At 39.9% G+C, this 25,369-nt stretch overlaps 1 protein-coding gene across 1 annotated transcript in view; it reads left to right on the top strand.

Annotated features, from left to right (window-relative positions):
- LOC124864350 (testis-expressed protein 2-like) overlaps positions 1-24,806 on the top strand; it is a 42,694-nt gene extending 17,888 nt beyond the window's left edge. The window contains exons 4-13 of the mRNA XM_047359114.1: positions 3,959-4,159; positions 7,565-7,928; positions 8,540-8,829; positions 11,021-11,164; positions 11,269-11,368; positions 17,905-18,025; positions 18,654-18,776; positions 19,041-19,250; positions 20,202-20,322; positions 20,817-24,806. Coding sequence (XP_047215070.1) covers positions 3,959-4,159; positions 7,565-7,928; positions 8,540-8,829; positions 11,021-11,164; positions 11,269-11,368; positions 17,905-18,025; positions 18,654-18,776; positions 19,041-19,250; positions 20,202-20,322; positions 20,817-20,963 — 1,821 coding nt within the window. The 3' untranslated portion in view covers positions 20,964-24,806. The remainder of the gene's footprint in view (positions 1-3,958; positions 4,160-7,564; positions 7,929-8,539; positions 8,830-11,020; positions 11,165-11,268; positions 11,369-17,904; positions 18,026-18,653; positions 18,777-19,040; positions 19,251-20,201; positions 20,323-20,816) is intronic.
- The last annotated feature ends 563 nt before the right edge of the window (positions 24,807-25,369 follow it).

Below are 25,369 nucleotides of genomic sequence, written 5' to 3'. Positions count from 1 at the left end.
TGTCCTGTCTGATCATTTTTAATAACCTTTGAGTTTCATTTAATTGTGCACTCAACACCTTAAAGAAAATTTCATTATAGTAGATCATTATCAGACGACGCTGTAACAACCTTTAAAGAATCTGTTTAATTTTTAATTTCCCCATTATCACAGAAAAACACAGATGAGGACAATAATTTTGTTTCTTTCCCTTCAGAAATTGATTCTCTTGTTCACAGTGTTACCTCCTCACTGTGTGGTGCATTAGACAATGCAGCCCCCTTGAAAAAGAAGGTAATTATTTATAGGAGACTGGCTCCCTGGTTTAATTCTGAGCTGCGTACTTTAAAGCACAATGTTAGAAAATTAGAGAGAACATGCTCTACACACCTAGAGGACTCCTATTTAATCTGGAAAAACAGTCTACTGTTGTATAAAAAAAACACTTCGCCAAGCTAGAATAGCTTATTTATCATCATTAATAGAAGAGGACAAGAATAATCCTTGGTTTCTCTTTAGTACAGTTGCTACACAGTGTCATAGCTCTGTTGAGCCATCCATTCCCTTAGCTCTCAGCAGCCATAACTTTATGGGATTCTTTTTAAATAAAATTGATTCTGTTAAAAATAAAATCATTGGCATACTCCCGAAGATGATTACTTCATCCTCAGCAAGTGAGACAACATTAGAAGTAACTGTAGAACCTGATCTGTGTTTGGACTATTTTGATCCTGTGGAGCTTCCTGAGTTATCAAAAGTATTAGCTTCATCTAAACCTTCAACTTGTATGTTAGACCCAATCCCAAAAAAATTATTTAAGGAAGTGTTTCCTTTGATTATCAGCCCCATTTTCGATATGGATAATCTATCCTTAGTAAATGGATATGTACCACAGACCTTTAGGTAGCTGTAATTAAACCTTTCCCTTCGCTTGACCAAAATGGCTTACTAAATTACAGACCTATATCCAGTCTTCCATTCTTATCTAAAATTCTTGAGAAAATTGTTGCTAATCAAGTGTGTTAGCATTTAGACAGCAATGTGAAGAGTTTCAGTCATGGTTTCAGAGCTCATCATATTACAGAAACAGCGATAGTGAAAGTCAATAATGATATTTTCCTAGCCTCAGATAATGGACTTGTGTTTGAGCTTGTCCTGTTAGATCTCAGTGCTGCATTGGACACTGTTGATCACAATATTCTGTTAGAAAGGCTGCAACATGCTGTAGGGATCAGGGAAACAGCACTAGGCTGGTTTAAATCTTATTTGTCTGAGTGATTCCAGTTCATTCATGTAAATGATAAATCATCTTCAAACTCCAGGGTTAATTGTGGAGTACCACAGGGTTCAGTGCTTGGGCCAGTTCTCTGTGCTTCCAATAGGTAAAATTATCAGGCAGCATGGGATGCATTTCCACTGTTATGCTGATGATACTCAGCTGTATTTATCCATAAATCCTGGTGAATACAACCAGTTAGATAGCCTACAGACATGTCTTGAAGACATAAAAACTTGGATCACTTTAGATTTTCTGCTTCTAAATTCAGACAAGACAGAAGTTGTGGTCTTTGGACCGGAGTTGTTGAAATACAGGTCCTTCTCAAAATATTAGCATATTGTGATAAAGTTAATTATTTTCCATAATGTTATGATGAAAATTTAACATTCATATATTTTATATTCATTGCACATTAACTGAAATATTTCAGGTCTTTTATTGTCTTAATACGGATGATTGTGGCATACAGCTCATGAAAACCCAAAATTCCTATCTCACAAAATTTGCATATTTCATCCGACCAATAAAAGAAAAGTGTTTTTAATACAAAAAACGTCAACCTTCAAATAATCATGTACAGTTATGCACTCAATACTTGGTCGGGAATCCTTTGGCAGAAATGACTGCTTCAATGCGGCGTGGCATGGAGACAATCAGCCTGTTGCACTGCTGAGGTCTTATGGAGGATGCTTCGATAGCGACCTTTAGCTCATCCAGAGTGTTGGGTCTTGAGTCTCTCAACGTTCTCTTCACAATATCCCACAGATTCTCTATGGGGTTCAGGTCAGGAGAGTTGGCAGGCCAATTGAGCACAGTGATACCATGGTCAGTAAACCATTTACCAGTGGTTTTGGCACTGTGAGCAGGTGCCAGGTCGTGCTGAAAAATGAAATCTTCATCTCCATAAAGCTTTTCAGCAGATGGAAGCATGAAGTGCTCCAAAATCTCCTGATAGCTAGCTGCATTGACCCTGCCCTTGATAAAACACAGTGGACCAACACCAGCAGCTGACACGGCACCCCAGACCATCACTGACTGTGGGTACTTGACACTGGACTTCTGGCATTTTGGCATTTCCTTCTCCCCAGTCTTCCTCCAGACTCTGGCACCTTGATTTCCGAATGACATGCAGAATTTGCTTTCATCTGAAAAAAGTACTTTGGACCACTGAGCAACAGTCCAGTGCTGCTTCTCTGTAGCCCAGGTCAGGCGCTTCTGCCGCTGTTTCTGGTTCAAAAGTGGCTTGACCTGGGGAATGCGGCACCTGTAGCCCATTTCCTGCACACGCCTGTGCACGGTGGCTCTGGATGTTTCTACTCCAGACTCAGTCCACTGCTTCCGCAGGTCCCCCAAAGTCTGGAATCGGCCCTTCTCCACAATCTTCCTCAGGGTCCGGTCACCTCTTCTCGTTGTGCAGCGTTTTCTGCCATACCTTTTCCTTCCCACAGACTTCCCACTGAGGTGCCTTGATACAGCACTCTGGGAACAGCCTATTCATTCAGAAATTTCTTTCTGTGTCTTACCCTCTTGCTTGAGGGTGTCAATAGTGGCCTTCTGGACAGCAGTCAGGTTGGCAGTCTTACCCATGATTGGGGTTTTGAGTGATGAACCAGGCTGGGAGTTTTAAAGGCCTCAGGAATCTTTTGCAGGTGTTTAGAGTTAACTCGTTGATTCAGATGATTAGGTTCATAGCTCGTTTAGAGACCCTTTTAATGATATGCTAATTTTGTGAGATAGGAATTTTGGGTTTTCATGAGCTGTATGCCAAAATCATCCATATTAAGACAATAAAAGACCTGAAATATTTCAGTTAGTGTGCAATGAATATAAAATATATGAATGTTAAATTTTCATCATTACATTATGGAAAATAATTAACTTTATCACAATATGCTAATATTTTGAGAAGGACCTGTAGAAACTGCTTAGTCAATCAATTAATGTGGAAGGCATTAAATTGACCCCCGGTAATAAAGTAAAAAACCTTGGCGTTTTTTTGACCAGGACATGTAATTTAAATCCCATATTAAACAGGTTTCCAGGATTTCCCTCTTTCACCTTCGGAACATTGGCAAAATTAGAAATATCCTATCCAAGAGTGACCCTGAAAAACTAGTCCATGCATTTGTTAGTTCAAGGCTGGACTATTGTAATTCTTTACTATCAGGATGTCCACAAATGCAGTTAAAAGCCTTCAGCTGTTTAAAAAATGCTGCAGCAAGAGTTCTGATTAAAATTAAAAAGAGAGATCATATTTCTCCTATTTGAGCTACCCTTCATTGGCTCCCTGTTAAATCCAGAATAGAATTTAAAATTTTCTTTTTCACATATAAAGCCCTTAATGATCTAGCTCCATCATACATCAGATATCTGATTGTTCCATATGTTCCTAACAGAGCACTTCATTCTCAGCAGAGAATGTTGATTAGAGCATCACCACATTTGTTTTATATTCTCAGTCAGACCAATCAAACTCTGCAGAGAGTAAGTGGAGAAATGTTTAGTTCAGTCAGGAGCTCTGTGGATGTGTTGTCTGTCCATCCATCCATCCATCCATCCATCCATCCATCCATCCATCCATCCATCCATCCATCCATCCATCTGCCTATTTATTTGCCTGCCTATATGCAACTGAGATGTAGAAACGCCTTTAGCAGTGTCAGTTATTAAAGAAACCTTTTTTTGTTCTCAATCGTTCAGGGCTGGATGAATGAGATCCACAGCTACAACCCAGAGATGTACCACGCCACCCTGACCCACTCTGTTTACGTTCGCTTAGAGGGCTCTGTCCTGCGTCTGTCCAAGCCCAATAGGAACATCTCCCGCCGTGCCGCACACAACGAGCCTAAACCTGACGTCACTTACATCAGCCAGAAGATTTACAATCTGACCGACAGCAGGGTGAGGTGCTTATGGAGGCATGGTGTGTGCTATTAATTAAAAAAGAGGTTTTCATTTTTTTAATGATTGAAACCTCATCAAAGAAGACTTGAAATATGCTTACTTCCCAGTGTGTTTTTATGTTTGATGATAAGCATAACAGATTGTGACATTAAGCACATGTCACCTCGTATTTCCTTTCACCTGATTGTATGGTTACTAACTGTCCAAAATCAATGATAAATCTACTCATTGTTAAAGACAAATCATAAAATAAAATTAATTTTTATTAATGAAACACAACTTTGGTTCAGCCCATATTGATTGAGACAGCAAAGGCAGAACAAAAACAAAGATTACAAACCAAGGCAAAGAGTAGATGTTAGTTAAAAATAAAATGCAATTTAAATTTTACTTAAAGCCTTGCACACTGAGAGGTTGCCTGGACTGAACACCCAGACATGCTCACTGACTAGAAGCCTTGGATCTCATTTAAGATCTGCAAACTGGGAGCTAAGACTTCTAGTGGAATATTTGGGAACAATGAGACGAGGCTAAGTCATTAACGGGTTTAAATGCGATAATGGATTTTAAAATCAGTTGTAATGGCAAGTCGGAGTGTATAAGCTATTACTGAAGAGATGTGATTTCCATTGGCAGGATCAATCTGTATTCTGGGAAAAACAAACAAAACCAGAAAAACAACTAACATTTAAAGGTTTAAGAGGAACGTTGAGTAAAAACAAACAAAAAAAAAACTAGATTTAAATATGCGTTACGAACACTTAAAAGGGATGTTTGCTTGTGGGAACATCACAGTGTTAGCTGTCCTACACAAGACAGTATTGGCAGACTTTGTTTACCTAAAGGAATGATAAATGGAAAAATGTACCAAGACTTTCTTGATAAGAATCTGAAAATGCCTATAAATGTATCTGTGTACTAATTTACTTAGATTTATTTGTATGTGTGGGTCACTTGGTATGTTACTGACATCTGTGAATTTCATGTCAATAGAAATATTAAAAACATACTTACTGAGAAAAGCTTTCACACGTTCAATGATTATTTTACCCTGTGTAATGTGATGCTAGGCTTAATGGTAAATTTAAAGCGTGCATGTCTTTGTGGACCTGAAAAACTGTTCTTCATAATGTTCCAGCTCCACAACAATTTTTATAGAGTTTAGACTGACAGAACTAATCTAAAATGCATTTGGACCACAAGATTTTGACTGGCTGAAAATCTCTTTTTGATGCTTATAAGTTGTCAACCGACTATCACTCACAAACAAGTCACCAAGGTGCATATACTTGTCCAGTTAAGGCAAAGACTGATCCACTTGGTGGTAAGGCCCTCTTCTTGACTACATTGGTAGAACCTGTTAATGAACCCCACCTACAGGATCTGCATAAACTTTCTGCTGAGAATGCAGACATAGTTCTTGCTTTGAGATACTGGACTGGAAAGCTCTTAAAAGCATCCCGGACATCCTGTACACCCCGACCTACCCACAAAATGCCTCAGAGGAAACATTATTAAGCCCTAAACAGATTCATAAAACACATTCAAATATGATAAACAAACTCACATGACTGCCTAATCTAAGTGTCCTGTGCATAATTAATGATAAGATAAAGCAGGAGATGAATAAATGGATTTGTGCCTGGTCTGCATAATGTGGCCTTTGGTCTTGTCCATCATGGTAATGAAGGAGCTGAGGCAAAAAGCAAACCTCTCAATTTACTGTTCCATCTAATTTACAACCCTCATCTATAGATCACGTCTGAAAAAACAAGATCACAGATATAAGCAGTGGTTGAACTCAACCTTAGAGATAAGGGAAGAGCTTGGTGTAGAGGCACTGCTCTTTTATATCTTAAAACTGAACTAAACCCCAGACCAACTTTTTTTGCAGATAAACTGTATAAACCGGGCCTTTAGTGTGCTTTCTTTATGTTTCGGTGCTATATTTAAAATTTCATGTAAAGCTCTTTAATTCTGCAACATTTGTCCTAAAACTGTCCTAGTGCTGCCCTCTTTGGGTTGAATGGTGGCTACAGCATTTGAATTTTCCTATTGGTTCAAACGGTACAGCTTGTTACATGTCTACAACATTTAGACACGCCCACGTAGCGAGTCAGGAGTTGGAATTGCGAGCATTGATCATAGTGTTTTATGCTTTAAACCTTCGATCATTTGCTTTATTTGACATAATATAAATCTACATGTAATTGTAAACTTTCTGAAAGTTTACCATTGCTTTGACCTGTAGCAATGTTACCAATGATGTTGCTAACATCACTTTACCACTCAGAAACTGGACCCATTATGTCCTCCACTCCCTTGGCAGCACCGGGTCAGGGCATTGCTGAGACAGCACCTTAAGTCAGCATCTCGGACTGATAAGGCTAAGGCCCACCACACTCCGTAAAGCCTCCTTCAACCTCTGGTGTCGAAGAGGGTGAAAAATCCTCCTCCTCAAAATATCTATCCATGGTGAAACTACCAGAGTCACCCCGCTCACTCTCCATGTTTCAATATGTCAAATTAAGCTAGCTGCCACTTTCCTGAAGACACCCCCACTTAACCCTTCCGCTCATCCTCCCACTTGGCACTGCACTCAAAATTTGTGTGGGGGCAGAGTTATTCTTTTACATGGAGTTTGTTCTACTTTAAAGAGGCTACTCAGTTGGTTAAAACATCTGAACCAGAGGCCTCCAGGGCAACACCCTTTGGAGGTTTCCAGGACACTTTGCAATGGGAGAATATCCAGCAGCAGACCCTCAATCTGTTGGAGAGACTTTATATCCCTTCTGTCCTGGGATCACCTTGGGATCCCCCAAAATGAGTCAGAGAATGTTGCTGGAAAGAGAGATGTCTGTCTTTCAATCCAAGACCTGTAAACCTAGAAATGCCAGTTGCGTTTAATAAAAAAATGATGAAGATGCATGCATGGCTGAAATTGTCAAACTGAAAAACAATATTTGTTTGATTAATGGCAGGATTGTCAGTAGAAACCCAGCTATAAAAAATATTATTGCCAGTTGTTTGGCAATGGTGAGATGAAGGATGTATTTCTAAATCATGGTAGTGGTCATATCAAGGTTTGGGCCTCTTTTTCTACATCTTTCCCAGAACTGCTCTCCATCATTGAATGAGCTAGATTTTTAAATATATTACTTTATTCAAAAGAGAAATGTTGTGAGCTAAAGACAAAGTGTGTCATTGGTCAATACAATGGCCCGGGTAATCATGCAGAAACTTTAATACAGCATAAATGTCAGAGTAGAACAGAGAAGACCCAGTTCATCTGTAGAAAACCACCTGTATGCAAACGTTAAGTCTGTAAAGAAGAATGGAAATTCATCTGTTAAAAAAAACTTTAACCTGTATGTTCAAATCATTTTACACCCAACCCAACAGATCTACCTGATGCCCCAAAGCTTGGCTAGGAAGAGAGTTTGGAACAAGAAGTACCCCATTTGCATTGAACTGGCCAAGCAGGAGGACTTCATGTCTAAGGCGGAGGGGGAAAGATCTGATACCGGGGAGGAGAGGACTACTGGGCTGGGTGAGAAGTTTGAACGAATGGACAAAGCTGAAAGAGCCGAAAGTTACACATCTGTGGAGGAGCAGAGAAGACCGGCCACTGGAGGAGGAGATCTAACAATCTACTTGTTTGGGAGGACCGGTCAAGAAAAGGAGAAATGGTTTCGGAGATTTCTTCAGGCATCCCAGAATAAGTCAGAGGGGAGAGGCAACAGCCTGTCTGGCATCTGCAAGAGTGGTGAGACGATTTCCCTTTCCAACCTCTTGAATGCATGCATGACACCTACTGTGGAGCATTTTGGATTAACCATCTTTCTTCAAAGCACTCCCCACAGTCAGAATCACCATTATTATGAGCATGTAACTGCACTGCAATCAGATCTGTGTGTAAGCCTCAGCTTAGGGACTACCAATCCCCTGAACTGAGCGAACAGCAGAGTGCGAATGGGTCAGCAGGATTACATGCACTGGGGAGTAGCATATTATAGTATTGGATTCCTCAGTGGGATATAAGCCTGTAAGGATAAGACCTCATGCAAAAAAGAGCTCTAGCAATGTGGGGGTCCAGAGATATATATTCAGTACAAGTTGGGTTGAATTACTGTTGAATATCATTTAAATATAGGCTGTTTCTGAGGTAATATAAATAGATTATGCAAATTCTGTGCTGCAGTGCATTGTGAATAAGGAATACAGAAGAGATGCTAATGATTCAGGGCTTCTCACAATATTCAAGCAGTATCATGTTAAATATATAAAGGAATGAATCTCTCTCATGCGTGATTTGTATCTCAATTTCCTTCTCCCTATTTTGCCATTACATTCTACATTTCCTACCTCCTCTTCCAGCCTTCTTGTCTACTCACAGCCGCAGTGGCAGCATCCAGTCAGGCGGAGGTCCAGAGTCTGACAGCAGGGGCAGCAGCAGGGGAAGCCAGGAGGAGCTGTTTCAGCCTCGGCACAAAGAGACCCCCGCCTCTCTCTCTAGTGGCTCAGCTGGAGGAATTAAGCAGAAGATGCTGTTGGACTATAATGTCTACATGGCCCAATACGTTAACCCCCAGGCCCCGCCCGGAAGCCTGTCCGCTGCGGACAGCCCAGGGCACAGTCCTGATAGCAGCCCCAAAACTACCAAAAAGGTATGAAACTGATGAATATATGTAAAGATGAAACACATTGGGGTTGCAAAGAGTCTGGAGAGGGCCTGCTCTAATGTAGAGCAATGGGTATCTGAGAGAGCTGATTTGGCATTTGGTTCTAACAAGCTACAGTGTCCTAATCATGACACAGAGAGCTTTTCAAAACCATTCCACATTTTCTGTACATGTAGTGACGGATGTTTTTGCCCTTATTTTTTTTGCTCAACCTCAGACAGCTTGGTGATGGAGAGCAACTATAAATGACAATTGGCAAAGTCTTCCCATAGATTCTAAAACTTAATTTAGGTATGGACTTTCATTAGGCCATACTAATGCATGCAAATGTAGTTCTGGATGTATTTTAGTCGTATTGTCCTGCTGGACAATACGTTTCAGCTCCTTTGTAGCCTCCAACATGTTTTCCTCTAAGATTATCCTGAATTAAACTCCATCTGTCTTCCCATCAGCACTGACCAGCCTTTCCTGTTTCTGCTGATGAAAAGCATCCTCCTAGAATGATGCTGCCCCTACCATGTTTCACTGTGGGAAGGTGTCCTTAGGGCAGTAGCGGTTTCTGATATGGGCCCTCAAAAAATAAAATATGAGTTGCACCTTGTACACATGTGCTATTTGCTTCCTGGTATGTGTAACAGTCAAAGGGGACTTTCTTCTGTGTTGTGCACAGAGTAAACATTGCAAGAGAATATGACTGTAAATCACACCTGGCTATGGATGTGGAAGTTTGACACTGATTCAAATTAAAGGACAATTTAAAAATCAATTAGAGATGCAGGAAAGATTTTTTTTTTTGTGAAAACACAAAATAATTTTTCATGCAGTTTTGACATCAAGACAAGCTTAGGAGTAGAAAGGTTTGAAAATCGCAACATATAGACATATTAAACCTGGACTTAAGTATTCTACACTGATCGCAGATTCTTCAAAACACCATTTGGAGTTGTAAAACACATGGAGAAACTTAGCTGCAGTGCAAGAACAGCCACTGACCTATAGTGATGTGCAGTGTTAGTTCCTCCTAAATGCTTACTCTTACATTTTCCTTAAAATGGAGCAAAGTATTGGTTTAATTCCTTGACGTCCTGAGAAAAAAAATGTGGTTTTCATAACACCAGGGTTTTTAGAAAACCCACTGATAGGAACACATTTAGACACTACAGCAGTTATCCTTTAAGCTTGAAAAAAGGCCTCCCTCACAGCCTGTTGTGGAGAATCCGAGGAATCTGCAGTACTGAGGAGACTTTTGACAAACTGAGTAAGGTTTTGACAAACAAGCTAAAGATTTATGCAAAAATGTAGTGTAGTGCTATAATTAAAGGTAATGTTTTTCTACAGGTAAAAACTTCTTCATCAAGAACAGGATTACTTATGTGATATATTTAATCAAATACCCATGCGGCTTGGTATACATTGGCAAAAATCAGGATTTCTGAATACAAAAGTAACATTCAGAATAAAGAGATCCCCTGTGGGTAGAAGCTTTAACACAGTTGGCCATAATATTTGTTCTTTGAAATTTCAAGGTATTTAAAAGGTGTCTCCTCCTAAAAGGGGGGATGACAGAAACAGACTCTTGCAAAGAGAAGCTTTCTGCATTCACTCCTAAAAAGAGTAAACCCAAGGGTTTGAATGAAAAATTGGTGTTAAACTTTTTTCTCTGAATTGTATGCTTTCCCCAATTTTGTGACTATTTTGTATGGCTTCGTATTTCTAGAGGTGGTGTGTATATTGTTGTTATTTGAGTGTTGCTGGCATTTAGCTGAACATGTCCTGCTTCCTTACATTAAAGAGAGACGAAACAATAAAGTGCCGGTAATCAATTTTTTTTATTTTGAGCGTTCGTACATCATGAGGTTTTACTCGATGCCCTATGCTGTTTGTTATATATACACGCTTAAACCTTTTAGATGCAGCAGTATGGCTTTATTTGGGACCTACCTGCTCTTTCACATACAAACATAGAACGCCTGAGACAAGAGAATCTCCAGCAAAGAAGCAACAATTAACAAAGATGTGATCAGATGGAGTTTGATACAGTGGAGCTGCGTTTACATGTAAACGCTGCAGAGATAGCCAGGCAGTTGAGATGGCTGTTGTCTCCACAGAGGAGAAAGAATGTTGTGTGACAGATTAGTATTAACAAGACAAAGGCTGATGTGTGCATGTCCTTCAGTTACCCAGGAGTTCAGAGGAAGCTGCAGAGCCGGAGGCCTGGGTCAATGCCTTTCTAGGAAGGATATCCTGGGATTTCTTGCGCGAGAAGTACTGGGCCAGTGTTGTCTCCAAAAAGATCCAAATGAAGCTCAGTAAAATCAGGGTGAGTAGTGCCATCAGTCTGCATAAATAAACCTAACAAGCAGAAGCAATTGTAAATTGTCTGTTTTTCATCTCTTAATCCCCTAACTGACATCCGTGTATCAGCTGCCATATGTAATGAATGAGCTGTCTTTGACGGAGCTGGATATGGGATTCTCGGTTCCTAAGATCCTCCATGCCTCCAAACCCTCAGTGGACCAACAAGGTAAGGAAGAAAATACGACAGATGCAATGCCTTGCTAAAGTATTTATACCCTTGAACGTTTTCACATTTTTTTCTTCTTACAATTACAAACTTTAATCAATTTTATTTGGATTTTATTTGACAGACCAACACTAAGCAGTGCATAATTGTGAAGAAAAAGAAGCAGGACATGTGGATTTTAAAATCATTTATGTACTGAGATAATACTTTCCACATTGTGACATAATTAAAGCTACAACTCTGTTGATGAGTGTTTCTACCAGCTTTACACATCTAAAAACTTAAGAGGTGGAAAATGTTTTCAGTTGGTTTTAGGTCTAGACTTTGACTGGGCCATATTAACACAGGAATACACTTTGATCTAAACTATAACTATTTCATTGTAGCGCTTGCTGCATATTTTGGGTTATTGTTCTGCTGGAAGGCGATCCTCCTCCCCAACTTTAAATGTTTGGAAGCCCCTAACAGTTGTTTTTCCAAAATTGCACTATATTTATTTCCAACCATCTTCACGTCAACTGTGACTTGTTTCCTGCCACAGATAAAGAGAAGCATCCCACAATATGAGGCCTCCACTACCATGTTTCACCATGTGTTAAAGGTGATTTACAATGTTAGGTTTCCTTTTCCATGTCAGCCAAAAACAATTTTTGGTCTCAAGTGACTAAAATGCCATGTTTCTCTTTTTTGCTGTGTCCCCTGCATGGCCCGGTGGAAAACTGCAAATGGGACTTCCTACATCTTTCAACTATTGCTTACTTCTTGCCGCTCTTTAATAAAGGCCAGATTAGTGGAGTGTATGGCCAGTAGCTGTGCTGTCAGCAGATCATATCACCTATGCTAAAAGACTGCAGCTTTTCCAGAGTTCCCATGGGTCTCTTGGTTGCCTATTTGATTAATGCTCTCCTTGCCAGGCCCGACAGTGTAGGTGTATGGCTGAGTTTTGGTAGGTTTGCAGTTATGCCATATTCTTTTCAGATGATGAATGTGACAGAGCTCTGTAAGATGTTCAAAGCTTGGGATATTGTTTTATAACCTAACTCAATTTTAGACTCCTCCCAACTTCCCTGACCTCTTTTATGAGTTCCTTGGTTGTTATTGTTGGAATTATGAATCTGAGAATAATATTTAATATTTAATATTAATATTTTAATATTTTATCAAATAATATTTCGGTCTGTTAAGGGTTGTCCTGTGAATACCAGCCCAGTTTGCTTATAAGAGGCTAAACATTGAATGGAAAATCTCATTTGTATATCTCTTTGTAATGTTGAAAACTACATCTTGTGTTAGCAGCCAGAGGTCTCACAACCTAAATGTTTTATTAATGGCTTGTGGCAAGAAAAATATGTCCTCTTGATCTTTAGGTACGGGGGCGGGGGGGGGTTGAAGGTGCGGCCACTGTGTGAACAAAGGGTTAGCTTCCAGCTAACCTCCGTAGCTGTGGATGAAAGAAAGATGGCTCGTTGTGTCCGCCAACCACACTGCACGTTAACACGGTGATGCGGTCTCTGCTGTCTTCCTTCCAGACTGGGAGACCGCATCTCTGCAGGGGCTTCTCTGGAACGCCGTTTGCTTCTGCAGGCCTCAGAGAGAAAGTCAGGCAATGCTTATACCTTAATTTCCCCTTTTTATGAATGAATACTGGGTACACAAACAGTTATTCACTCGTACTTAACTGGTGCATATGATCACGTGATCTTATGACACTCTTGGATCCAATTGAAGAGTTATGTCTTTTTGCCAGCAAAGAGACATTAGCGCGCTGCCTCTCCGATCCCGGTCCCGCAAAGAGGAACAATGGAAGAGGGCGGACCATTGAAAAGGGGGTGCTTTTATTTGGCCGGTGATGTCACAGGAAGTCCGCAGTTATCCGGTTTCCTGGCTGTGTGAAGAAGGTTAATGCACTTTATTTTGAAAAGTTCCAGAAGAGTTCGTACTGGAGTTTAATGTTGAAATCCATGGCTTGGTCCCAACATCCCCCCTTTTAGTTCCGAAGAATGGGATGAAGTCCACAGTCGTTGGGGCTAACAATCCGTCCTCAGCCATGTGAAAAGAGTCACTGGGGTCCTGTAGGTAGGTAGAGTTCAACAGTTCATTTTGGTTCAGAGGTTAATGTTTGGACAGGAGTGAAGCAGGCTTGGGCAGAGACTAGCACTAATAAAATGTTTTAAAGAGGAGAAAAAAGAAAAAAAAAGTTACGGTGTTGGAAATTATTTACCATCTTCATATCTTGTTTGATAGATTTTAAAGGGTTGATTCTGGACTGCAACGGCTTGCCATGTCTTTTAGGAACGCCGTTACCTCAGTTATAACACACCTGCAGATCATCTCAAACTCCTCCTTTGTGATGACATCTTTGTGAGTGGCTCTACTCTTTACCACCAACCTTACAGTTTGATGTTGCACTGTGAAAAAGTGTTTGTCTTTTAACTGGCTGCTTGTCTTTTGGCTGACGCTAGCTACCACCCCCCTGGTTCTGTTGCATCACTTGGGGAGTTACTTTACACTTCTTCTTAGGCCTGTTCTCAGTTTGAATGTTTAACACTCTAACTTTGTCTTTTCCTGCTCTGTCTGAACGAACACGTGTTTCCCACCCAAGCTGAGCATATCTACGAATCTCCTGCATGGAGAGATTCTCTGTTATGCAATGCATGGTCACATCATACTGCACGCTAACGTGGAGGTTGTGAAGAAACAAAGACTTAAAAGTATGGTCTTCTTCAAGACCTGGAGCATAACATCCCTGAAAATAAGCTGTCTTCAAACGGTGGAAATATTCTCTTGGAGGTTCATCGTCGTTTTGCAAAACTGCCAAAGCATTCATAGCGGCAGCGGCTTCATCTCTGTTAACATAGTACTCCTCTCTAAGAGCCTGGCAGAGAGCTGGATAGCTGTCACTAATTTCTGGAGGAAGAGTTTTTATGAACACATGAACACTCTTAGCTGTTGTTTTCCAAATAAGTCTCAGTTTCTCATGATCAGAAGGAAAACGCAAGTCAAGAAGACAATGTTCAACCTCAAGCAGGTAAGCATCAATATTTGACTCCTGGCTACCTGAATCAAAAACTTCTATGTCCTTAGCAAGGGATTCAAGCTGTTTGAAACGGACACCATGCTCCCAAGATGGACCACGTCCACGTCCATCTGAGAACTCAAGCTGGTTAGGTTCATGAAATGGTGGAAGATCATGATCTAACCTCTGGGGAAGAAAACGAGTTTTCTCATGATTTAAATGAGAGCTTTCTAATGAATGGACTTGTGCAAGTGGTGGGTCAAGTTGGATTGAGTCACCTGAGAACCATGTGTGTCTCTCCTGGCCCCTGGGGTCGACACAGAGTCAGAAGGGAGAGGGGTGCCGATCAGGCCAGAAGGGTGCTCCTCACACCGAATTGGACCACTTGTGCACGCTGAGTCCGGCACTTGGTCATCTTGGTGGTTGTTCACTGCAATGGGATTTGGCAGGACACCACCGGAGACCATCTGACTTCCAACACTTCTGTTAAAGTCTTTTGGAAGTAAGTTGAACACTTGGACTAAATTTAGGAAGGGGAGACTCTGACCTAGGTGCTGGATGCCTGCTGTCTGAGTCTGTCCCCTGCTGTGGCTGCTGTGAGTGAAAATGAAAATCAGGTACCTGAAAGGTGGGGGCCTGTTCCTCCCTTTGGGATGAAGCTTTCTTGAGCTCATCTGCCTTCAGGTCCACTAACTTTGCTTCAGCTTTCTCCATCCTCTCCTCAGCTTTTGAGAGCTCAAGCTTTGCAGCATTCTCCCTTTGAAGAGTCATCTGATGGTCAGTCTGTAACTGAAAATATCTTTTAGCTTCCAGTTGTGATTTCTGCTGATACAACAAGGTAAGCCTACCAACAACATCTGAAATCAGAGCATCTCTAGTTGGATTTTCAATTAGGTCAAGTAATTCTTGAATCTGTTTATCACATGCAGCAAGGTCAAACTGATTTAAAGCATCCCGCTCATCTGGAGACAAACGGATAAGATCAGCGACAACAACCTTTTGCATCTCCACATTTGCTGAATTCATAATGGAGTTTAATTCCATCATTCTGGCAGACACTACGAAACAACAACAAAGTTATGAGAATGTTGCTAAAAGCAACAACATCCAACAAATGTATGTCCAGCTATATATGTATATTTGACTATACATATATTGGAAACATTTGATTGTAAAATGGGTGCACCAGTCGATCATTCAACCTGTGACTTATGATAACACTATGCTCTAAGTGTTACAATCCTACTCCGTTCTTTAGGAATATTTGTGATTTTAGCATTACTTTTTCACCTTTCTTTGGGAGAACTAGTGATTAGACACTACTCTTATGTCATGATGTATGGTTATTTGGTTTTTGGTTTCTTCTTATGTTTTTCACAGTTAAGGTTTTGACTCGTTCTTTTGTTATTATTCTTCTTAGATTTTGAATCATGCTTCTGTTATTTTCCTGGTCATGCTTTAGTTTTGCCGTCTTGTTCATGTTTTGTCAAGTTTGGTTTTCGGATCTGGTTATGCTTTAGCTTCATGTTTTTCTAGTTTGTTTATTACAGTCTCTGTTTTTGCCGCAGCCACGTTTTGTTCTGTCTGTCAATTAAGTTTATTCGGCTCACCTGTCCAAGTTAATCTGTCCCCTTGCTCCACCTGGTTTTCACTCCATATATACACACCTGCTCCGTTTGTCTTCACGGAAACATCTTTCACTCTCATGCTCATGTCTAGCTCTCATGTCTAGTTCTCTAACCAAGTCTTGTTTTTTTTTTATCATGCCATGCCTGTCTTGCCTGCCCGTTTGTTTTGTTCCTGCCTCCTGCTGAGTGTGAGTTTTTGTTATTAAACCTTTTTTTTTTTCACTTACAAAAAGAAAAAAAGAAAAAGTGAAACCCTTAACATGATGAAGGTGATGCGGTCTCTGCTGTCTTCCTTCCAGACTGGGAGACCGCGTCTCTGCAGGGGCTTCTCTGGAACACTGTTTGCTTCTGCAGGCTTCAGAGAGAAAGTCAAGCAATGCTTATACCTTAATTTCCCCTTTTTATGAATGAATACTGGGTACACAAACAGTTATTCACTCGTACTTAACTGGTGCATATGATCACGTGATCTTATGACACACTTGGATCCAGTTGAAGAGTTATGTCTTTTTGCCAGCAAAGAGACATTAGCGCGCTGCCTCTCCGATCCCGGTCCCGCAAAGAGGAACAGTGGAAGAGGGCGGACCATTGAAAAGGGGGTGCTTTTATTTGGCCAGTGATGTCACAGGAAGTCCGCAGTTATCCCGTTTCCTGGCTGTGTGAAGAAGGTTAATGCACTTTATTTTGAAAGTTCCAGAAGAGTTCGTACTGGAGTTTAATGTTGAAATCCATGGCTGGGTCCCAACATTATGATGCTGTTTGTTTGCTAACATTATCTAACAAACCTTGGAGCCGTCACAGAACAGCTTTATTTACGCTGAGTTATCCTTTATTAACTAATCTGAGTTCAATTGGTTCCTCTAGGTTATATTCAGAGGAATCAGAGTAAACGGGGCTAAAAACATCCTCATTCCACAAGTTTCAGATTTTTAATTGTGCACTCCTTTGTGTTGGTCTGCCACATAAAACACATTGAAATGTGTGATTTTAACGTGACAAAATGTGGAAAAGTTTAGGTAGTATGAATACTTTTACAAAGCAGTGTAGATATGCTGTGTTTTTCTCAACTTTTAGGATTGTTCTTTTGATTACTTTTCATCTCACTGAATTAAGACATCCTGCCTCCTCTGCAGTCCTGGCTGTTTGTGTGCTGTGCACTATACAGCCACAATACTTAAACTACACATCTTGGATCCCCATGATCCTTTACTGAAATGCTGACTCTTCCTGCCACCCTTAGCCACAGAGATAAGTAATAAATGGAGTTTGAAGTATCAGTGCACACAGCATCATTAGTAAAGGTTTGTCCGCATGTTAAAATTATTCAGGTTTTGTTGAGCTCAGTTAAAGAAAAGCTACATAAGTGCTGACAATGTAATCCCTGTTGGAATTAGGCGACTTGCTTGCATTTTATCCTAATTTCCACACTAATTACAATATTTACAATGCTGATTACAAGAGGGATCTCATGAAAATCCAATTTAACCCTGGTTATAAAACATTTCCTCTGTTTAGTCTCCATTATCACTCACACAAATACAGTATTTAGTACCAAACTGAGAAAAAACAAAAAAACTGTAAGACGAGCTAAGGAAAATAAATTAATTATCTGTTGCAGAAATTAGGACTTATTGAGCAAGCAGCAGGGGTATTGAAACATAAATCATTATCCCCCCACCTAATGATAATTGTGATGACATAATGCCATGGTGCTGACCTTTTCAGTGTTTACAAGAAGATAGGCCATCCTCCTGCTACATCTATTAGCGGCCTCACACCATTTACACATCTGATACAAGAGTCTCTTTTATGTTAATAAGCAACAACAGTAAAGCTTTCTGCAAATGACAAAGACTAAATAGTTTCCGTATCTTTCCTTGCTCTCTTTCCAGGTCTTTGGTTTGATCTGGAAGTCTCCTATACAGGCTCCTTCCTTATGACACTAGAAACCAAGTTGAACCTGGTCCGCCTGGGAAAAGAAGGCGAAGGTCTGGGAGAGCATGGGAAAGAATGGTGAGAGTTTTACTTGCATTTAGTACATTTGTTTGTTTGTTGTTGTTTTTTTTTTATGCATACCACACTTTTTTAAACCATGCATCCTTGTTCTTTTGCGTCACAAAAAATACATTACAGTAGTGATGCATACTTTCACAAGACACAGTGTTCATGTTTTTGTTTTACTGTTGCATAACCCATGATCAGTGATGAGGCCAAAAATAAAACATTTAAACTATCTGTGAACTGGATGCTAACTCTGTAGATCTGCTCGTAGGGCCATATTAGCTGTTGTGTGTTTTTCACCATTCCTACCCTTTTTGTGTTGACTCTTCCTCCTCCTCCTCCTCCTCCTTCTCTCTTTTTACACTAATCCCCTCTTTTGGACGCCTACACCTATGGATTTGTCCAATAAACGGTGAGTTTGGGAATGGATGCCTACAACTGCCTCTCTGTCAACCAAAGAATATGTTTGTTTGTTTGTTTTTTTTCGGCACTGGACATTTTGGATTTTATATTAGATCGGTGGAGTTTTAGCTCCTGGGATTCATTTTAGGTGCAGTTCATTAAACAGAAAAGTGTTCTGTGCCAAGCTATCATGGCCTGACCTTCAAACAGTCACTGTATGTTTGTGTTCCTGCGACAGGCCCAGGCCACGGACGTACTGTCTGGCCGACAGTGATGAGGAGTCATCCAGTGCTGGCTCATCAGATGAGGAGGATCCCCCTGAACTGCTCAGTGACAAACCTAATCTGCCTGCATCAGAGGGGTGAGAGAGTGTCTCTTTGCATGCACACTAATTTGAAGCAAAACTTGTCAAATTCAAATAAATGGTGATGTTTTAAAGCACTCCAGGTCCATCCACCCACTCAGCCCCACAGGTTTGAAGGCTGACTGCTGATTTATCACCATTGTGGGAGCTGAGTAGCAGGAGATGCTGTTATGAATAAATGATTAACCTGACTCACTCCTCCCCCCCCCCCCCCCCCCCCCCCCCCCCCCCGTTCTCCGTTTCCATCCTCTGCTCTTGTAGCTACGTAGGAGGCCACAGACCCAGCAAGATCATGCGCTTTGTGGACAAGATCGCCAAGTCCAAGTACTTCCAAAAGGCAACCGAGACAGAGTTTATCAAAAAGAAGATGGAGGAGGTGTCTAACACGCCCATCCTGCTCACCGTGGAGGTGCAGGAGTGCAAGGGGACGCTGGCTGTCAACATACCACCTCCCCCTACGGACAGGATATGGTATGTTCAGGAGCACACCAAAAAACACGTTTTGTAAGCATAAATAGACAGGAGTACGTGCTTAACAACGTAATACTGCGCCCTCTGCTGGACACCTGTAGACAGGCATACATTCACAAAATAGAAATCTCATTTAATAAACTTATATAAGAAATTAAAGAGAAAAGCATGCTTTGTTCATTTAAATCCAAACAGTGTGCTACTCATGCTGCTATTACTTTTGTAAAATGTGCAGCAAAAGCATTGTAAGAAAAACCTGAATAAAAAAACAACTGTATCTATGGGACTTGTAATTCTATTGCCTAATAAGATCATAATATGTTATAACAATAACTCCTTCATGTTCTGTTTTTCTTCAGTGTACAAAATTGGCTTGTAAAATTATTCATACCCCTTGAGCCTTTGTACATTTAGTCACATTATTGTGATAAACTTAAGTGGATTTTTTGTGATAGGCCATTATCAATGATCATTAATTACAGAAGCAGCTTAGTTGGGACAATCTATCCACAAATCTGTGCACAACTCCCTGTACACACCATCCCCACAATGAAACATGGTGGTGGCAACATCATCCTGTGGGCATCTATTACTTCAGTAGGTACAGGAAGACTGGTAAGAGTTAATAAGAAAATAAGTGGAGCCAAATACTGGACTGTATTGGAAGAAAACCTGTAAGAGGCTGGAGCAGAGGTTCTTCCCTATAGCAGTTTTGAAATGCTTTTCATTTCACTGTAAAAAAGTGTGACAAAGTGAAATGGATATGAATACTTTTATGAAGCACTGTGATTCAGTTTGCTTATAAGAGGCTAAACATTGAATAGAAAATCTCATTTGTATATCTCTTTGTAATGTTGAAAACTACATCTTGTGTTAGCAGCCAGAGGTCTCACAACTTAAATGTTTTGTTAACGGCTTGTGACAAGAAAAATATGTCCTCTTGATCTTTAGGTACGGTTTCCGGAGTCCTCCCCATCTGGAGCTGAAAGCACGACCCAAACTGGGTGAGCGGGAGGTCACTCTAGTTCATGTAACAGAGTGGATCGAGAAGAAGTTGGATCAGGAGTTCCAGGTAATCAAAACTCATTTTTCCAAACCTAAGAGGCCAGATTTTTACTTCACATGGACAAAGAGAGTGACACCTGAGATGTACATGATAAGGATTTAGGTGAGGATTAATTTGTGGCTATGCATATATAAAAGCATTAAAAGCTCTGTGTGTGTCTGTCTTTACTAGTAGTCGTAAGCAAATTAATGATATGCCTGATGTGTGAATGCAAACTGCAAAGGGTCTCTTATAGATCCACCACATGCCTACATTTACCCCTCCAGGGCTGTTATTATATACCATTCCCTTCAATCAGGGCTCTAGTAAAATATAGTAGCACTGTGCTGTATATGGCTGTCAGTTTTCAACTAAAACAAACTTTTAGTACGTATTGCATTTTAAATGCAAAAAAAGAGGATTGGGAACAGATTAATGTTTCTGTTCATTTTTATCTGATTCATGTTCAAAAATATATTTTATTACGAACAATTTTGCAAACAATTTTTTTTCTCCTGCAGAAAATATTTGTAATGCCAAACATGGATGACATATGGCTACCCATAATGCACTCTGCCATGGATATGCGCTCAAATGCCAACTTGACTGTGACAAATGATGCCTTGAAGGATTCATGGCCGGAAGAGTCCGAGGGCTCCGATGTGTGAGGGGTGCTGTCGAAAATGTGCGACGGAGGGCATTTTATGACACGGCAATACAAGAAGACGCCCAAAACATCTGCAGCCGCAGCCCCAGCCAGGTCTATGGTCATTTTCTCTGTATTTCTGTTCCATTGTGTCAGTAGCATCCAAAAATCTGGAACATACAAGCAAGGTGGTAAACTCTCTCTTTTTTATAAGTCAATCAAAGCAGAAGGATGGAAGAGAAATGTGACTCAGATTTTACTTTTTCTTATATTTATCTGACATCCTATATTGGTTCATTCTGATGAAACGCGGGACATGGGTCAAGATAAAATACAGCAACCTCCACAATTACTGGCGTAAAGGAATCTCGTAAACTGAGCAAAAAGCATTAAAATAAATTTAATCATTACTACAGTTATATAATCTTACAATAAAAACATTCAGAAAAATCCAACCCTTAATTTGAGTGCATTTATTTGGTGTGGCTGAAAAAATCCCACAGAATCACTGGTGCTTCAGTTAATGACACTTCCTTTAAAAAAAGCAAGTTAAAAATGTTTTGTGTTATATTATAATTATTTAAGTTGATAAGTATTTACAAACATTTAGTGAAGACTCCAAGAGTTCTGGTTTTCCTGTGATATAAATATGACACAAAAGAGGTCTATATATTTTAACCACTTTTCAAAATGGGAAAGACAAGAAAACACAACTTTTATGTAGGACAGGTATGTGTTGATCTTCATAACTGGCTACAAGAAAATAGCAATAAGATCTTTACCACCACACAGTATGCAGGATTGTGGGAGAGGTAAAAAAAAATCTCTAAAGTTGTTAGAAAACTGCAACAAATAGTGGCATGTTAGGGTCACCAAGGCTCTGTAACAGCCATGAGACGCCATTTAGATGTCTGAAGAATGCTTTTCTTTTTCACTCCAGGTGGGTTTGGCATAAACAAAGGAAACAAATCTGGTAAGTCACCTCATATCCACCGTTAAGCAAGGTGGAGGAAAAGTAATGCTGTGGGCCAGTTTCTCTTCCAAAGGTCCTTGAAACTGGAAATAGATTTTCTATAAAACTCTGGTATATCTCCCAGAAAACTGATAATCGGTTGTTACTGAGCCTTTCATTGGGTCTTTCAGCAAGATAATGATCCCAGACCTAAGTCCTACTGGAGGCCTGAGGTGGAGCCGAGGGCAAGAGAACATAAGAGTGGACCTAGGACTCCAACAATCTAAAGAGATTTTGCAAAATGAAACTTCAAAGACCCTTCTTTAGCTATGCTCTAAACTTGTTAAAAGCTTTAGGTGAAGACCAAGTCATGTCCTATAGGCTAAAATGGGTTGTGCACTTTATTAACAGCAGAGCTGGACATTAGTTTACCTAGAGACACTTATTTTGCCCCACACCACACCATAAATGTGCTTAAATTAACTGCAGCTTTTTACTTTAGAGTGATATTGTGATAATGCAATAAAACATAAAATTATTCAATGGCTTTTTACATCCTTACCACTAAGTCTGGAGGGCACTGTAACTCAACAAACAGCCATGCTGAGTCAGCAAGAGGAACCATAATACCTGTGATGTGTTGCTCTGCCTGACATGATAGTTGGAAAGTGTTAGCTTTGTCTGTGAAGTTGCTGAAAGTGTCTTATTGTTGCTGTTATGAGGATTAGTTAGAACTGTGGCCATTGATGGAGACCGAGGGTTAAAAAAAACAACCAAATCCCAGTTTGGTGATCCAAGTGCTAAAAGCCCATCACCTGCACAAAAAAAGTTTGTCATATAAAAAATATGTCACCTTTTATGTAACATTAATCCTGCACAATTCAACTGAAAAGCCGTCACATTTTCTGAGAGGCAAAATGTAAAAAATAAAAAAGGTGAAACAACCTGATTGCAAAAGTGTGTAACTCTTAACATAATACTTTGTTGTGGCACATTATGATTTAAATACAGCGTTTAGTCTTCTTTAGTATGCATCTAAGGTTTATTATAATTAATAAGATTAAAGCAGCAGCAGGAGTTCCTGCCCAGTACTGGTTGCATCCTCCATATGAACTAAGATGAAGGAATGGAAGGAGTTTCTTCCAACAATAACCAGCCTTGACTAAAAACACCAAAATCCTTGTAGCAGAATGCGTTGTGGTCTGATGAAACCCAAATTAAATTTTGTGTCTCGATTCCAAAAGGCCCGTGTTGGCAAAAAAAACACACCACATAAACAAATTAACTGCATGCCCATAGTGATGCACGGTGGTGGCAGCATTATAGTCTGGAGTTACTCTTCTTCAGATTAAATTGCTTTTGTTGTCACTTTTGTTGTGGGATGAAATCATTAACCGTTTCACAGACCAGTCATTCTTGACCCAAAACCTCAAGTCTGCTAGAAAGCTGAAGGTGGGATTTTATTTTTCAGCATCATAGTGAGTGCAAAATATACATCCAAAACACAAAGCAATGACTTCACCGGATGTAAATATAGGTTTTGGAGAAGCCAGAGTGTAAATCTGACAGGAATTCTGTGGGCTCACCTGAAAATGGTTGTGGACTAGATGTGTCCTCACAATCTGATGCATTTTGAGAACTTTTGCAAGGTAGAGATAGCAAATGTTACCAATTGAGGATGTGTTGTGTTGAATGACTCCCATAAATGAGACTGAATGCTACAGTTAAATCAAAAGCTGCATCAACGTAGTATTAGTTTCAGGGTGTGCACACCTATGCAACCAGGTTATTGTACTTTTTTACTTATCAATGTGTTTTTGGTATAGCATATGATAAAGTCACATTAAAGGTGGAAAAAGCTTGAAAAATATTTATCATTTGTTTACATCACAAACAACAGGGTTGTGTATAATTTCCCTACATCACCTTTTGTCAGCCAATCATATTGCTGCCTGGTGTATATATGCAAACTAACCAATGGTTCATAAATGGTTTCACAGCAGCCCATTAACATCCATCATGACCACCATGCTGTCATACAACATGTGTGCTTTGTACCGTGAGGTATACAGACTGGCTGTATGAAATGAAGTGGCTCAACTTCTGTTGGTATCCTGAATGTATAAATAACAGGAGCTCCTTGGCTCTCCCAGGAAATGTTCATTCATTGAAAACATGTTTCTGAACATGTTTCAAGCTACACCCAGAGTTGACTCAAAGTAATAATTTCCTTTTTGTACTGCCAAAGGGAATATAGGTGACAATTAAAGCAATCTGTTGAAACCATTCTGCTCTCATTGAAGTGACGCAGAGCCTGTGTTTTAACAACTGCAGCTGGAAATGAGGATGAATCACAGACTCTTTCTGTGCAGCAAGAAACCTCAAACTCAATAACACCCAGACCTGGACTTTGTACGTTTAAAAAAAAAATCTAGTTTTATTTAAATAAGCAACATCCTGGATATTAGCCATATTATTTAATGTTGTCTGCGGTCATACAGCTGAAGAATGCAGTTTTGTTGAATTATTTATTTGCTGTTCTGTTGTTCGTGTTAAAGACCAGCGCCACCAATAACCTAGAAACCACGGGAACTTTTCCTGACTGCTTCAGAGGTGACTTTGTGTATTTTTTTATGTTCAGATAGGTGTGCGTTGGCTAGTGTATGAGGCAGAAAGTGCCTTTGAGATAATCAAACATTCCTCCTTCAATAATGAGCCACCTCGTTTCCCACATCGGTTATTGAACTGTTCTTATGCCATCGTTGTCTATTAAAGACATGCCTTTTTTTTTCCACGTTTCTTTGCTGTTCATTCGCACAGTGATGAAGATATCAGGCTATTCTGTTCGGTAATATTTCAAAAATGTTACTGTTCTGTTTATTGTGGATCAATAAAAAACTATTTACTTGAAAACTGTGTACAACTTCTTGGTTTTGGCAAAGAAAGATTAATGTGGACACAAAGTGAGGTTTGACAAGGTGAGTAAATATATTTAAATCAGTTCTCTTTAAAAACTTAGCATAAGATCAAATGTGTGTTTTGGTTGAGCAGCGCAACTATGTGAATAGTTGCCACAATTATGCCAAAAGCTTGTACATTGAAAATGCATGAGGGCATTTTATTTATTGGGGACATTCATTGATATACTCAAGTCAGCAAGTATAATTTTGACTGAGGTTTAGAGAAAAACACCGCAACAAAGTCAAACCTGTGCTACAACTGCTTTTTAAAAACCATTGTAGTTATTTACTGCATTACTACACCAAGGAAAAATAACCGTTTCAACTATATAAAACCCCAAATTACTCTATAGCTCAATGTGTTGATATAAACTTTGACCGCTGCTGTACAGTCTCACAACCACTAGAGAACTTGTTTACTGCTGCAGGTTTAGACTTGAAGTCTGCAAACTGGGGTAAATATATATATAAAAAAAGATGAATCTTATTTTAAGCTTATCAAAAGTAAAAGCTATG

The sequence above is a fragment of the Girardinichthys multiradiatus genome, chromosome Y (assembly GCF_021462225.1).
Source record: "Girardinichthys multiradiatus isolate DD_20200921_A chromosome Y, DD_fGirMul_XY1, whole genome shotgun sequence".
In the NCBI taxonomy this organism is placed as follows: domain Eukaryota; kingdom Metazoa; phylum Chordata; class Actinopteri; order Cyprinodontiformes; family Goodeidae; genus Girardinichthys; species Girardinichthys multiradiatus.
This window is presented reverse-complemented; position numbering and strand designations above follow the sequence as displayed.